At 40.8% G+C, this 16,861-nt stretch overlaps 1 protein-coding gene across 1 annotated transcript in view; it reads left to right on the top strand.

Moving 5' to 3' along the window:
- The window catches only part of dnah9 (dynein, axonemal, heavy chain 9), a 366,284-nt gene that overhangs the window by 115,230 nt on the left and 234,193 nt on the right, over positions 1–16,861 (top strand). Inside the window, exons 24-25 of the mRNA XM_072914095.1 lie at positions 12,104–12,265; positions 13,903–14,099. Coding sequence (XP_072770196.1) covers positions 12,104–12,265; positions 13,903–14,099 — 359 coding nt within the window. The remainder of the gene's footprint in view (positions 1–12,103; positions 12,266–13,902; positions 14,100–16,861) is intronic.

Consider the following 16,861-nt stretch of genomic DNA (forward strand, 5'->3'; position numbering starts at 1 on the left):
CTTGACATGCATTTGCATCACTGAACTCTGCTAAGCAATGTGGTCTTCATACAACACACAAAGACAAAGATATGTTTCAAAGGGCCAATTTATTTCAGGCCAGAACAAATTTGCAAAACTATTTTAAATAGCTGCAACATAACATACATAAGTAACAAACAGCATAATAACAACATAGCTGTAAACCTGGCTTCACCTAAGGAAGGCACACGTGACATACACAAAGCCTAACCAAGCAGATTTGAATTGTTGTTTTGGGCAGTAGACGGGATCTTTGATCCAAGACACAACTTACATTTAACTAAAATGTTATTTTCTTTGTGCTCGACAAAAGAAAATAAGTGAGAATATCTCATACTTGCCAACCCTTCTGAATTGCAGTGCCTCTCCCCGGGACCACCATTCTCCCAAATTTCTCCCGATTTCCAGCCGGACTTAAGACACGCCCCCTGTCGTCACGTCCACTTGGCCAACCAAAAAGTAACCACAGAACGCTATACCGATAGTATTCTGTGGTTACTTTTTGGTTGGCCAACGGTTTACGTTGTATTGCGCACCCCCCTTGTCCCCTACCTTCCCCTCCCCTTCCCACACCCAGACACACACACACAGAGCGCAGAGGAAGATTCAGAAGCACGTCACTGCTTCGCTGCAATAAAACACACTCAGATCTTCTGTTTCTAGCCGATACTACATAAAAAATAACGTAAAATAACGCAGTAACGCATCATGTAGTAACGGTAACTGAGTTACTGAATATAAAAAATAACGTGTTAATTACTAGTTACCGCCGAAACTAACAGCGTTACAGTAACGCGTTACTTTCTAACGCGTTAGTCCCAACACTGATCATTTCCACCAATTGCCATATGTGTAAAACTTGCGAACGCACAAAACAGAGCCAACATCTTGCATACGGTATTGTCTGCAGAAAATGTTTTGATCTATAAAAACACAACTTGATGTGAGAATGTGCACACCAGTCATCAACAAAACGTTTTACTTTTCTTTTTTTTTTAGGAAATAGGCAACACCGCTTAGGTCATGGGTGTCAAAGTAATTTTAGCTCAGGGGCCGCATGGGGGAAAATCTATTCCCAAGTGGGCTGTAATGGTAAAAATCATTATAACTTAAGAATAAAGGCAACTCCAGGTTGTTTTCTTTGTTTTACTTTGGCTAAAAATAGAACAAGCATATTCCGAAAACGTACAAATCACAAGTAATCCTCTGGACAATACACTTCAAATTTGTTGAAAATTCTGAGGAAATTGGTGCAGTTTCAAAAACACAATGAGCTTGGACTTTGTCTCAGTGTATCTACAAAGCCAGGATTAAACTGAAGTCAGTCTGTGGAGGTTGCCCCCCAGTGGGTTCTTTGGACCACCAAGCACCGACATGATAGCCCGGTTCAGGTTCAATACAGTTTTATTTTTCGATCAAGTCTCTGGCTTGCTTTCCAGCAATTGTCTCTTCGCTGTGACAGGCACACTCTCGCTCTCACGCCAGCTCCAACAATGTCTCTCCTCCCAGCTGCTGCTTAAACAGAGTGACAGGTGATTAGATAATAAGGTCCACCTGGGCCATCTACGCACCTGTCGCTGACTTCGAGGCCGGTCCTGGCACACCCCATTCCGCTGCAAGCCCGCAGGCCACGCCTCCCTCCACACAGTCTTTCTGGGATTGAACAAAAACACAACATGTAAACTCTTCTAGGTATCAAATACCTCCTTTGTCATGTCCACCTATCAATCCAGAGCTAACTCAACAAACCATAAGAAACGGAGGTAAAAACTATTCAAAAGGGTTAAGTTCACTTTTTTCGTGTTTGACAGAGACATTTTGGGGGAGTAAGGGTGCCAAATGATGATGTGTTTGAAGCAGAAGAAATAAAACGGAAGGTTTTAAGTTTCATGTGGATCGAGGAGGAGGAGCCACAGTCCCCCTTTACTGTGTGCATCTTGCTTGGCCCCGGTATAAACGGTTTCTTTGCCTAACAGAATTGCTATTGTGACATCCAGTGGACACATTTAGAATAGCAGTTTCTTTTGTTTAAAAAAAAAAAGGAGCTACCGTATTTTTTGTACTATAATTCGCTCTGGAGTATAAGTCGCACCGGCCGAAAATGCATAATAAAGAAGGAAAAAAACATATATAAGTCACATTTTTGTGGAAATTTATTTGATAAAACCCAACACCAAGAATAGACATTTGAAAGGCAATTTAAAATAAATAAAGAATAGTGAACAACAGGCTGAATAAGTGTACGTTATATGAGGCATAAATGACCAACTGAAAACGTGCCTGGTATGTTAACGTAACATTTTATGGTAAGAGTCATTCAAATAACTATAACATATAGAACATGCTATACGTTTACCAAACAATCTGTCACTCCTGATCCCTAAATCCGATGAAATCTTATACGTCTAGTCTCTTACGTGAATGAGATAAATAATATTATTTGATATTTTACGGTAATGTGTTAATAATTTCACATATAAGTCGCTCCTATGAAAAAAACTGCGATTTATAGTCAGAAAAATACGGTAATTTTTATACTTGGCAAACTCATTACGCGGCCCGGATAAACCTGTTTGAGGGCCTGATCCGGCCCGCAGGCCGTACGTTTGACACCCCTGGCTTAGGTGGTTTTGTTTGTGCATCATCCTTTTGAAACATAAGGGTCAAAGGATGCTAGAAAACATTATGATATGGATTTGTTATTTTGGTTTATACAACTCACAGCATAGAAATGACAGAGCACATTATCAAAATGAACAATTGTGAAGGACTGTGTAGCTTGGTTGGGCTTTTTTGTGACAGCTACAATGAGTCAACATAAAGTGATTTGTTGTTGTTCTGTCACGCTTAAAGTGTGGAATCTAGTTATTCACACCATTAAGCAGTGAACATTTGGAAAAAAAAAGGATGTAATAAAAGTTAATGTATGAGGTGATACATACAGTACTTGCGGAAAACATTCACATCCCCGGTAGTGGCAATATTTCAGCTCAGTGTGAATGTTCAGTACACTCATCGCCACACAACACACCTCCCATCTGGCCCATTACACAATGGATTTAGCAGCCAATTCTCACATCCAGTGGGCTCAAATATGAAGGCAGATCCGATTAAACTGGCTTGGCCCTCCTCTGAGATGATTCTGTTGATTGGAAAGGTTCTGGGGCTGGGAGCGCGGAACATCTGTTTGCCTCTGTTTCAGCCTCCAGGGTGACACTGCTTGGGTGCCCTTCTCTCATTCCAATGGCAATGATAATTGTGTGGATTCCTGCTCAACTGCATGGCCATGGTCATAGTTTATTTCAAACCTGCTTGACAAAGTTACGGTACATTAACGATAATCACATGATTAGAGTTATCCTATCCTATCCATATACAATTTGATATGTCAGAAAAGTAGTAAGAAGAAGCAAGCCTTTTCAGTCCTACACCTCCTTTTTCACGTCAACATTTACTGATATTTTGGTTCACATCTTATGTTTAACATGTGACACTTAAAATAATGGATGTGTTTGCATTTACACATCGTACTGTTTGTTCACGTCCTGTGTTTACATGTCACAGTTTTCCAATAGGGAGAGAAACACAAATAAAGAATGTGGAGCAATAGATAGGTATTCAATAGAAATAATGTTTAATGTTGTTGTTTTTTCCAATAAAATCGCGAAAAATAAATAATAATAACAATAATAATACAAAATACAAAAACCAGTGGAGTTGGCACATTGTGTTAATCATAAATAAAAACAGAATACAATGATTTGCAAATCCTTTTCAACTTATATTCAATTGATTACACTAAAAAAGACAAGACATTTAATGTTCGAACTGAGATAATTAATTTTGTTTTTGCAAATAATCATTAACTTAGAATTTAATGGCAGCAACACATTTAAAAAAAGTTGGCACAGGGGCATTTTTTACCACTGTGCTACATGGCCTTTCCTTTTAACAACACTCAGTAAACGTTTGAGAACTGAGGAGACCAATTTTTGAAGCTTTTCAGGTGGAATTCTTTCCCATTCTTGCTTGATGTACAGCTTAAGTTGTTCAACAGTCCGGGGTCTCCGTTGTCCTATTTTACACTTCATAATGCGCCACACATTTTCAATGGGAGACAGGTCTGGACTACAGGCAGGTCAGTCTAGTACCCGCACTCTTTTACTACGTAGCCACGCTGTTGTAACACGTGCAAAATGTGGCTTGGCATTGTCTTGCTGAAATAAGTAGGGGCGTCCATGAAATAGACATTTCTTGAATGGCAACATATGTTGCTCCTAAACCTGTATGCACCTTTCAGCATTAATGGTGCCTTCACAGATGTGTAAGTTACCCATGCCTTGGGTAGTAATACACCCCCATACCATCACAGACGCTGGCTTTTGAACTTTGTGCCTATAACAATCCGGATGGTTCTTTTCCTGTTTGGTTCGGAGGACACGACGTCCACAGTTTCCAAAAACAATTTGAAATGTAGACTCGTCAGACCACAGAACACTTTTCCACTTTGCATCAGTCCATCTTAGATGAGCTCGGGCCCAGCGAAGCCGGCAGGGTTTCTGGGTGTTGTTGATAAATGGCTTTCGCTTTGCATAGTAGAGTTTTAACTTGCACTTACAGATGTAGCGACAAACTGTAGTTACTGAGAGTGGTTTTCTGAAGTGTTCCTGAGCCCATGTCGTGATATCCTTTACACACTGACTTTTTAATGCAGTACCGCCTGAGGTATTGAAGGTCCGTAATATCATCGCTTACGTGCAGTGAATTCTCCAGATTCTCTGAACCTTTTGATGATATTACTGACCGTAGATGGTGAAATCCCTAAATTCCTTGCAATAGCTCGTTGAGAAATGTTGTTCTTAAACTGTTCGACAATTTGCTCACGCATTTGTTCACAAAGTGGTGACCCTCGCCCCATCCTTGTTTGTGAATGACTGAGCATTTCATGGAAGCTGCTTTTATACCCAATCATGGCACCCATTCATCCATCCATCCATTTTCTACCGCTTATTCCCTTCGGGGTCGCGGGGGCGCTGGAGCCTATCTCAGCTACTCATGGCACCCATCTGTTCCCAATTTGCCTGTTCACCTGTGGGATGTTCCAAATAAGTGTTTGATGCTCATTCCTCAACTTTCTCAGTTGTTTTTGCCACTTGTGCCAGCTTTTTTGAAACATGTTGCAGGCATCAAATTCCAAATGAGCTAATATTTGCAAAAAATCACAAAGTTTACTAGTTCGAATGTTAAGTATCTTGTCTTTGCAGTTTATTCAATTGAATATAGGTTGAAAAGGATTTGCAAATTATTGTATTCTGTTTTTATTAACGATTTACACAACGTGCTTACTTCATTGGTTTTGGGTTTTGTAATAATAAACATAATAAACATACAATCGATAATTAGGCCCGAATAAAAAATAAGCACATTGATGGACAGAGTATAGCTAATATTAAAAGGAGAGTAAAATGTAAAAAAATAAATAGAAGATAAGTAGTAAAAATGGATAATTTATTAATAAGAGTAAAACATTTTTTTTTTATACATACAAGTTAATAATAAAGTAAAAATGAAATTAGTTAAATAAATATAGATTCAAGATAAATGGGTAACTAAGAGTGCAAAGAGTGGTCAAGACGGCTCAGAAGATCATCGGCCGCCCTCTCCCCTCTCTGACGGACATCTACACCTCCCGCTGCCTCAACAGAGCCAGTGCCATCATCAAGGACAGCACCCACCCTGGCTCTGACCTGTTCCACCTGCTGCCCTCTGGGAAGCGCTACAGGTGCATTAAAACCAAAACAAACAGGCTAAAGAACAGCTTCTTCCCCAGGGCCATAACCATCCTGAACGGACTGCCCCATTGTCCCTCATAACTGCCTTCTCTTCGGTGCAATAACCCATTCCATCAACCACCCTGTTTTTTTTTTGTTTTGTTTTTTCATGTATATATTCATTTCACACCATATTCATTGCACTTCTACATTTTTTATATTTTTATATATTTGCACATTGTTTTTCTAGCATGCACACATCGCACTGCATGGCCTCAATCTCGTTACCTTGCGTAATGACAATAAAGCTGATTCTGATTCTGATTCTAAATAACTACTTTAGTAAAAAAAACTGTTGTTGTATCATTTGCTGTGGTAAAATAGGTGTTGTTACTGTTGGAAAATAAATGAGTATTCTTGTCTTTCTCCAAATTCAACCACTTATGGTCAGTGTGGTGAAGTTTCCAATTCCATATCTTCTTGTTCAGCAATCCTTTGCATTGCAATGTAATTGTTACAATTCCTCTGCTTCTTTGCTTCTTTGAGCCTTGAACTGACCTCTGCTTCTTCAAGTTGAGTGTTTTCTTGACGATGTCAACCTTGCACTTTGTCAGATGCTCAGTTGTGTAGATTAGAGGTCCCCAAACGTTTTGACTTGGGGGCCACATTGGGTTAAAAGAAACTGGCCAGGCTATCTATTTGTACACACACACACACACACACACACTCACACACAAACATATACAAAACATACAAAAATAAATATGGCGCATGTTCAAAAATAACGAACTAAGGATCACAACCGAGGCAAACAAACACTTAACCTGAGCAAAACCACATACCGGCCATTTACAAAACCCGACACCACATTACAATATGTACACTGTGACAGCAACCAACCGCCTGTCACAACCAGGAAAATCCCAGCCGGCATCAACAAGAGGCTGACAACCCTGTCATCAGACAGAGAATCATTCAACCTAGCAACACCTCCATACCAAAAAGCACTCACGAAAATGGATACCAATACACCCTCCAATACGACCAACCAGCAACTAAAACAAGAAAAACCAGGAAACGGGACAACATACTTTGGTACAACCCCACCATTCAGCAAAAATGTCAGCACAAATATTGGACATAAATTCTTTGCACTCATTGACAGGCACTTCCCCAAAAAACACGTACTCAGGAAGATATTCAACAGGAACACTTTGAAACTTAGGCTGCTTCTACACTAAGGTTATACAGGGTATATCCCACCTAACCTTATCCTTGTCCACACACACACAATGCCATCGTTTAAGACCCCCTCCCCCCTCCGTCCGCCGGCGTAACTCGACCTAGTACGCATGCGCGGAAAATTATTATTATGATAATTTAACTTATCTGAACAATATCCAGTGTTGTGGTATTTCAATTAACTTGAATCCAGTGTGCTGTGAGGCCCTTTTGTAGCCATCATAAATTAATCAAATCTTGAATGAACATGTGAAAGTAAACAATGTGATAAAGGCGAGGCAAGGCAAGGCAACTTTATTTGTATATCACTTTTCATACACAAGGCAGACTCAAAGTGCTTCACAGGCAACAAAGTGAAATGAAAGAAAATAAAAGCAAAATTAAAATGCAGACAATAAAATTAAAAACAGTGTGGACGTTAAAAGTTAAAAGATTAAAAGATTTAGCTGAAAGCTAAGGTGAACATAAAAGTTTTCAGTCTAGTTTTAAAAGTAGTCAGAGTTGGGGAAAGTCTGACATCTTCAGGAAGTTTATTCCAGCTATTTGTTGCATAGTGACTGAATGATGCTCTCCCTTGATTTGAGTTTACTCTGGGAACCGCTAACAGATTGGTCTCAGAAGATCTTAGTGATCTAGAGGGCTTATTTAGTGGGAGCATATCAGTGATATACTTCGGCCTTAGACCATGTAGTGATTTATATGTGAGCAGGAGGATTTTGAAATCAATTCTCTGATGTACAGGGAGCCAATGTAAGGATTTAAGAATTGGTGTAATGTGCTCACATTTTTTGGTCTTTGTTAGAACTCTAGCAGCAGCGTTCTGAACAAGCTGTAGCTGCCTGACAGTTTTTTTGGGAAGACCTGCAAGTAGACCATTACAATAGTCTAGCCTACTGGTAATAAAGGCATGTACAAGTTTTTCTAAGTCTTGAGCTGACATGAGCCCTCTAAGTCTTGTTACATTTTTGAGGTGATAGTAGGCCGATTTTGTTAGTGATTTGATGTGACTGTCGAAATGTAAATCAGAATCTAAAATAACCCCAAGATTTCTGGCTTTATTTGAGGTTTTCAGGGACAGTGATTGAAGGTGTTGGATGACTTTAAACCTTTCTTTTTTTAGCACCAAAAACAATTATCTCAGTTTATAATAAAGAACATTTTACATCTATCAAACTAGGGATCTAGATATTTGGTCAGGACACTCCTCACTCTTTTGCCTTCACCTTCATTGTCCATTCTTTTTTGGTGACTTTATATACTCTGGACCTAGACGTAATGTCTCGCCATACATGGCGGACAATAACTGATACAGTCTGCTTTGCCAGTCCAAAGGCATTCGCTGTTTTCCGTAGTCTTCCCTTGTCGGCCAGGTAATATAAAGCGCACTCTACCTTTTTTATCACATCCACGGGAGCCCGCATTCTCGTTGTCTCTCCTTCAAAAAAATGGACAATCACAGCTGACCTGGACATTCGAAAGTTCTCTTGCCATTCCTCTGGCACAACACACTCATTGACAAACATATCCCACCAGGCTGCCATTCTTCCAGGCCTTATCCAAAACCGTCGCTCAACATTGCTATGTTGCCGTCTGTGATGTGTTGTATCCGAAATAGCTGCAATTGCGCATTTCCTTCTCTTAAGGTGTTCATGTGTGATTTCCACAAGTGTCTGTACATGTAGAAGAAGGAGAAACACGGGCATGTCTGGATGACTCCCCTCCATATTTCCAGTGGTTACCTCCGAGTTACGAAACCGGTTATTATGAAGCTGGATGTGGCGCGTTCATACTGACGTCACTGCCTGTGTGGGGTGCTGTCTTTCTGACATCACTTCCTCTCCAAAGTCAGTTTGTAAACGATCAATGAGTCCACACAGAGCTAAGAGCCGGAGATTCAAGAAATAGATGGCGCACTTACCTGTGTAAAAAATTATCCATGTAGAGGAACCTTAAATGATTGGTTAGTGTGGCTGACACGGCACTTAGGCTAAATAATTATTCGTTTAAGGAGCTATCCGGCTTAATGTAGACAGGGCCTTAGTTACAGCTGCATGATGAATATAAAACAAACCATTGACACACACAACAAAAAGATACTGAGCACACCTAAACAGACAGCCAACACCACTAACAACCCCAACTCCACAGGTAACTGCAATTGCAGACAAAGGCTTAACTGCCCACATAACGGAGACTGTTTGAAAGCATCAGTCGTCTATCAAGCCAACGTCACCCGCAAAGACAACTCAAACACAAAGACATATATCGGGCTCATACCTTCAAAACCCATTATAACAATCACACAGCATCATTCCGTAGGCCCCAACTCAGGAACTCCACAGAGCTGAGCAAATACATATGAACTCCTAAAGACAATAACATTGATTACTCTATGAGATGGCGAATGGTCGCATCTATCTCACCATACAACAGTGCAACTAAAAGATGTAACCTTTGCCTGAAATATTTTTTTTTAATTATATACCACCCCAGCATGTCCACATTAAAGGGGAACATTATCACCAGACCTATGTAAGCGTCAATATATACCTTGATGTTGCAGAAAAAAGACCATATATTTTTTTAACCGATTTCCGAACTCTAAATGGGTGAATTTTGGCGAATTAAACGCCTTTCTATTATTCGCTCTTGGAGCGATGACGTCACGTTGTGGCGTCACATCGGGAAGCAATCCGCCATTTTCTCACTTTCGTCGGTGTGTTGTCGGAGGGTGTAACAACATGAACAGGGACGGATTCAAGTTGCACCAGTGGCCCAAAGATGCGAAAGTGGCAAGAAATTGGACGAAATTTGTTCAAAATACGAGGCTGTGGGGAAAGCTGACGAAATGGTCAGTCGTTTGTTCCGCACACTTTACCGACGAAAGCTATGCTACGACAGAGATGGCAAGAATGTGTGGATATTCTGCGACACTCAAAGCAGATGCTGACATCAACTCCAAAACTGGACAGATCAGCTTTCAGGAAAAGAGAGCGGATGAGGGTATGTCTACAGAATATATTAATTGATGAAAACTTTATTCATTACTCGCGGTTTTACGTAAATTATTATACATAAACTGTGTTTACCAGTAATTTAGCTTAAAAACATTTATTTTTTTCAATCATTCGAGTACATTCGGTAGTCTTGTGTAATGCAGTATTTTGTGTCTATTTAGGTATGGTTAACCTGAGTGCTGAAATCGTGGAAAAATATATGTTCTTAGCGCGCCTGAAATGGGCTTTCTGCACTCTCAAAGTGCATGTTGTTGCCAAATGTATTTCAAATACTGTAAACCTAGTTCATAGTTGTTAGTTTCCTTTAATGCCAAACAAACACATACTCCCGTATCGCTGGCTGTCGTGTCGTTTTCATCGGTTTCGCTTGCATACGGTTCAAACCGATATGGCTCAATAGCTTCAGTTTCTTCTTCAATTTCGTTTTCGCTACCTGCCTCCACACTACAACCATCCGTTTCAATACATGCCTAATCTGTTGAATCGCTTAAGCCGCTGAAATCCGAGTCTGAATCCGAGCTAATGTCGGTATACCTTGCTGTTCTATGCGCCATGTTTGTTTGTATTGGCATCACTGTGTGACGTCACAGGAAAATGGACGGGTGTATATAACGATGGTTAAAATCAGGCACTTTGAAGCTTTTTTTAGGGATATTGCGTGATGGGTAATATTTTGAAAAAAACTTCGAAAAATAAAATAAGCCACTGGGAACTGATTTGTAATTGTTTTAACCCTTCTGAAATTGTGATAATGTTCCCCTTTAAACAAACGCAACGAATTGGTCTCATCATGTCGGCACAGAGGCAGGGCACTGCTATGTAACACGTTCAGCAATTGCCACGCCCCCATATAATGTACCCTATACATATCTGACAGCCACACACGCTTCAATAAACTCCCCTGAAGAGCAGGGAAACCTGTGAAACAGACCTGTAGGGATGAAATAGCCTCTGTGTGTTTTTTCCTGTATGAGCACTGTTTAACGGATAAACCACAGCAACCTCGGCTATATATATATATATATATATATATATATATATATATATATATATATATATATATATATACACGCACACACACACACACACACACACACACACACACACATACACACACACACACACACGCACACACATATGGAGGGTTGGATCCAGTCCGCGGGCTGTAGTTTGGGGACGCATAGTGTAGACTTTTGTACCTGTCAGCTTACTTCTCTGCTTCAACAATGCAGGGGTTTATTTCTTCATTGTACATTTTGTTTGGTCAATGACAGGTGTTGTATTGTAGTTCAGTCTTAACTGCATGGTCTGTGGAAAGTCATCATGTTATGAAGGTCTTCTTCATGAACAACTGTTTGTTTTGTGCATTATGATTGACTGGTTATCAGTCCAGTGTGCCCTTCCTGTTGCTACATGTCAGCCGACATAGCCTCCAGCCCTCCATGAGGGATAGTGGTATATAGATATTGTATTTTTCATAATTTATGAAAGTTGCCTAATGTTTTTTTCCTTCTTTATCATGCATTTTCGGCAGGTGCGACTTATACTCCGGTGCGACTTATACTCTGAAAAATACGGTAAATACAAAGATAATAGATATGAAGATTCTGCAGTGGAACCCAACGGAGACAACGGATTTTGTACAACACAGTTTACTTGAACAATACAGTATATGAATAAGAAAAGCTGAAAACAAATTGCAAAAACTACATAATAATAATGAACAACTCAGGGTGTCTAAAACAGCAGACACCACATCTCAATGCTGGGAAAACAACATTTAAATTGGAAGGGAGCAAAAAAGCAGGACAGAAAAATGCCATTAAAATGAAAAGAAAAACTAAAACTTACAAGTAAGAAAAAACAAAATCTAGGAACAAGACTTAAAATGTGTCAATTGCAATTGATTTGACACCTGCCTACATGATTAAGTGCATTATTTAGCTTACCTTTGTCCATTTGCCTTACCGTCCAACATGTCTATCATGTTTAAATGTGCCAAATCTGCCTGTTGAATGGAACACCAATCTCCCTTCACTACATCCTGCCCAGGGCATTCTCTTCAGCACATGGGAGTGCCTGAAAACCCCTGTGGACCTGCTGAAAATCTACATGCACGAGTCGAACCGCGTCTACAGAGACAAGCTTGTTGAAGAGAAGGACTTCCTCGTCTTTGATAAGCTGCAGGCAGACATGCTTAAAAAGTTCTTTGAGGTGAGTTTTTGCAATGTTTCCAGGAGAAAAACAAGGGAGAGTGGGGGTCAAGATGGGAAATTGGGTCATTACGTACCTGCTTTGCGACTTAAACCTTGACTACAAGGGACATAGTGAAATAAAGAGAATGGAAGAGTAAACATAATGCTCACAGAATGTGTGAGAGGGTGTAGAGCAGGGGGGTCAAACTCAAATACTGAGTGGGCCAAAATTTTAAACTGAACAAAGCCGTGGGCCAAGGTTGAACAAATTAACCTTTTAATAGGGACCCAAACAAGTTTTGCATTGAATATTGAACAAGCAACACTTATATAACTTAATAGTGCAAAATAAACTTTCAAAAAACCAACGGAAAAACATCAATGGTATATTAAATAAAATTTAAATAAAAAATTGAATGCCTCTTTTCTATTTGCAGCCTTCTGAGGTAAATATCAACTTTTGGTGGTAGCTGGGGGGTGTATATTGTAGCGTCCCAGAAGAGTTAGTGCTGCAAGGGGTTCTGGGTATTTGTTCTGTTGTGTTTATGTTGTGTTACGGTGCGGATGTTCTGTGTTTGTCATTCTTGTTTGATGTGGGTTCACAGTGTGGCGCATATTTGTAACAGTGTTAAAGTTGTTTATGCGGCCACCCTCAGTGTGACCTGTATGGCTATTGACCAAGTATGATTGCATTCACTTATGTTTGTGTAAAAGCCGCATATATTATGTGAGTGGGCCGGCACGCTGTTTGTATGGAGGAAAAGCAGACGTGACGACAGGTTGTAGAGGACGCCGAAGGTAGTGCCTTTAAGGCACGCCCCCAATATTGTTGTCCAGGTGGAAATCGGGAGAAATTCGGGAGAATGGTTGCCCCGGGAGATTTTCGGGAGGGGCACTGAAATTCGGGAGTCTGCCGGGAAAATCGGGAGGGTTGGCAAGTATGTTAATGGTGAATGTGGTGTTACAGCGCCACCGCCGCTGTATAATACTGGCGGGCCAGCTCTAATGTTAATTTGATATTGCCTCAAGGGCCAAATTAAATTACACGGCGGGCCGAATTTGGCCCGCGGGCCAGAGTTTGACACCCATGGTGTAGAGTGAGCAATGTAGACTGATTGTAGAGAATATTCATCACGGTGGTGTGGGTATTGAAGAAGATGTGATTGTATGTTTTTTTCCATCCTCTGAACACATCGCTTGTATACTAGTCCGCAATAAAGAACCTGACAATAAGTGTGTACACACACCCGCGCAAAGAGACAAGTAAGAAGTTCACAACCTTTGTAAACCAATGACAGTTATCGACATTGTCACAAAGAAACACCCACCACATTTTCAGGGTATTTTCACAAGCACACAAGCCAGTCTATTGGCACTGTGCACTGCAAGTGTGATCAAATGTAAATATAGGCTGCAATGCAGTACAATGTAGATGTGAATTGGAAAGCATTGCACCCGAAGAAGTTGGCAGGAAAAACAAAACCAAATCTCTCCAGTGAAATATTCAGGGGCCCGATAGTTACTGGAGTGTAACTGAACTAGGTCACCCTCTGCGCCGTTGCGATATTCAGCTGTGCCCCTGTCCAAACTATTTAAGCTTAACAGTAATGTTATGCTGACAAGTGTCCTGTGAGTGTGTGTGTGTCCCTCCCTAAGGACATGGAGGAGACTCTAGAACAGACCCGGATGATGAACCTGTACTGCCACTTTGCCCACGGCCTGGGGGAGGCCAGGTACATGGCTGTGGAGTCCTGGAGCAGCCTCAATAAAACACTGCTGGAGGTACTGGACAGCTACAATGAGGTCAACGCCACGCTCAATCTGGTGCTGTTTGAGGACGCCATGGCTCACATGTGAGTGGACAATTTCAAACCCCAGGGACAATGTGGGGAGAGTAAAGAAAAGTCAGATGAAATGGGCTTGTTTTGCAGGTGTGCACGGCTTATTGTTTCCTTGCAAAAGAGAGCTTCAACTCAATGGGACAAAACATTGATGAATAAAGGATAAACAAATAAGATAAATAAAAACACATTTGATTTGTAGTCAAGTTTTTGACACTGCTGATAAAAATGCTGCGTACTGTGGAACCCACTTTAATCGGTCTCGTTTGGTACATGTCTCAAATACATGTACTGTTCTACCCGTAGATGATATAAAAACTTAAAAAGAGGAAAACTGTAAGAATTTCCATGAGAAATGGATCGTGACTGATATTGAAGATGACCGAGCGCATCTCTCTTTTCAAGTACCGGGTATGTAAAAAAGACATCAAACACTGTTGAGCATAAGAGCATACTCTAACTAGAGCAGGGGTCGGCAACCTTTACCAGTCAAAGAGCCATTTTGACCAGTTTCACAAATTAAAGAAAACAATGGGAGCCACAAAAATCTTTTGAAATTTAAAACGAAATTACACTGCATACAAGTTTGTTTTTTTTGCTTTGTGCTATGTATAAACCAAGGATCTCAGACACGCGGCCCACACCTTATTCTCTCGAACGTGCCGTGATGGTACAGTATTTAGCGCCCACTTCAACTAGCGTACCGGCCCAGTCACAAGTTGTATGGGGCTTCTGCTTGCTCACGTAAGTGACAGCAAGGCATACTTTGTCAACAACCACACAGGTTACACTGACGGTGGCGGTATAAAAAACTTTAACACTTTTACTAATAATGCGCCACACTGTGAACCCACATCAAACAAGAATGACAAACACATTTCGGGAGAACATCTGCACCATAACACAACATAAACACAACAGAACAAATACCCAGAATCCCATGCAGCCCTAACTCTTCCGGGCTACATTATACACCCCTGCTACCAAACCCCGCCCACCTCAACCGACGCACGGAGGGGGGGGTGTTGATGTGTGGGGGAGCAGGGTTGGGGTGGGGGCAGGGTTTGGTGGTAGCAGGGGTGTATAATGTAGCCCGGAAGAGTCAGGGCTGCATGGGATTCTGGGTATTTGTTCTGTTGTGTTTATGTTGTGTTAAGGTGCAGATGTTCTCCCGAAATGTGTTTGTCATTCTTGTTTGGTTTTGGTTCAAAGTGTGGCGCATTATTAGTAAGAGTCTTAAAGTTGTTTTATATGGCCACCGTCAGTGTAACCTGTGTGGCTGTTGACCAAGTATGCCTTGCTGTCACTTGATGCATACAACAAAAGACTAGGCTGGCACGCTGTTGGTACAGATTGTAGAGGGCGCTAAATGCTGTACCATCATGGCACGCCCTTATTATTATTGTTAGGGTGAAAATCGGAGAATATTAATCCCGGGAGTTTTCTGCTAGGGCAGGGGTCGGCAACTCGCGGCTCTAGAGCCGCATGCGGCTCTTTAGCGCCGCCCTAGTGGCTCTCTGTAGCTTTTTCAACAAATGTATGAAAAATGGAAAAAGATGAGGGGAAAAAAATCTATTTTTGTTTTAATATGGTTTCTGTAGGAGGACAAACATGACACAAACCTCCCTAATTGTTACAAAGCACACTGTTTATATTAAACATGCTTCACTGATTCGAGTATTTGGCGAGCGCCGTTTTGTCCTACTAATTTTGGCGGTCCTTGAACTCACCGTAGTTTGTTTACATATATAACTTTCTTCGACTTTCTAGGACGTGTATTATGCCACTTATTTTTCTGTCTCATTTTGTCCACCAAACTTTTAAGGTTGTGCATGAAAGGTGAGTTTTGTTGATGTTATTGACTTGTGTGGAGTGCTAATCAGACATATTTGGTCACTGCATGACTGCAAGCTAATCGATGCTAACAGGCTATTTAGGCTAGCTATATGTACATAATGCATCATTATGCCTCACTTGTAGCTATATTTCAGGTCATTTAGTTTCCTTTAAGTCCTTTTAATTCCATGACACACTATCTGTATGTAATATGGATTTTAATTTTTTGCGGCTTCAGACAGATTTGTTTTTGTATTTTTGGTCCAATATGGCTCTTTCAAAATTTTGGGTTGCCGACCCCTGTGCTAGGGGAATCGAATTCCAGAAATCTCCCGGGAAAATCGGGAGGGTTGGTAAGTATGCAGCTGAGCCGCATCAGAGTGATCAAAGAGCCGCATGCGGCTCCGGAGCCGCGGGTTGCCGACCCCTGAACTAGAGCAATCCAGGGCCTACCTAACACCTAAAGTACGGAACGTTTGACTATTTTCAGCACCCTCAATCACTCAATTTGTGGGTAAAACCCAGACAATTAGTGCCATTATTTTGCAGAAAATGCATCTTATTCTCCCAAAATCAATAATAATGTACAAAGGTGTGATAATAAAGCATAAAATAGACAGCCTAATAATTTATGGAACCAGAACACGGCCAGTAAGTTTTGGTATTAAAAAAAACCACTTACACACAGTCCAATCGTTACGTAGTACATACAGTATATGTTGTATTATAAGCAGATGGTAATTTACACACAATTTCAACTAATACATATTACCTAGATCACAGGGGTCAAACTCATGGCCCGGGGACCAAATCTGGCCTGCCACATTATTTTATGTGGCCTGCGATCGCTTGGAAATAATATGCGTTAATAAAATGCTTAATCTTTTCTTACGAAATATATTTGTTCTTTCCCTTTTGACATTAAAAATCATGTACTG

This window comes from Nerophis lumbriciformis, linkage group LG11, assembly GCF_033978685.3.
Source record: "Nerophis lumbriciformis linkage group LG11, RoL_Nlum_v2.1, whole genome shotgun sequence".
NCBI classification, from domain to species: Eukaryota; Metazoa; Chordata; class Actinopteri; order Syngnathiformes; family Syngnathidae; genus Nerophis; species Nerophis lumbriciformis.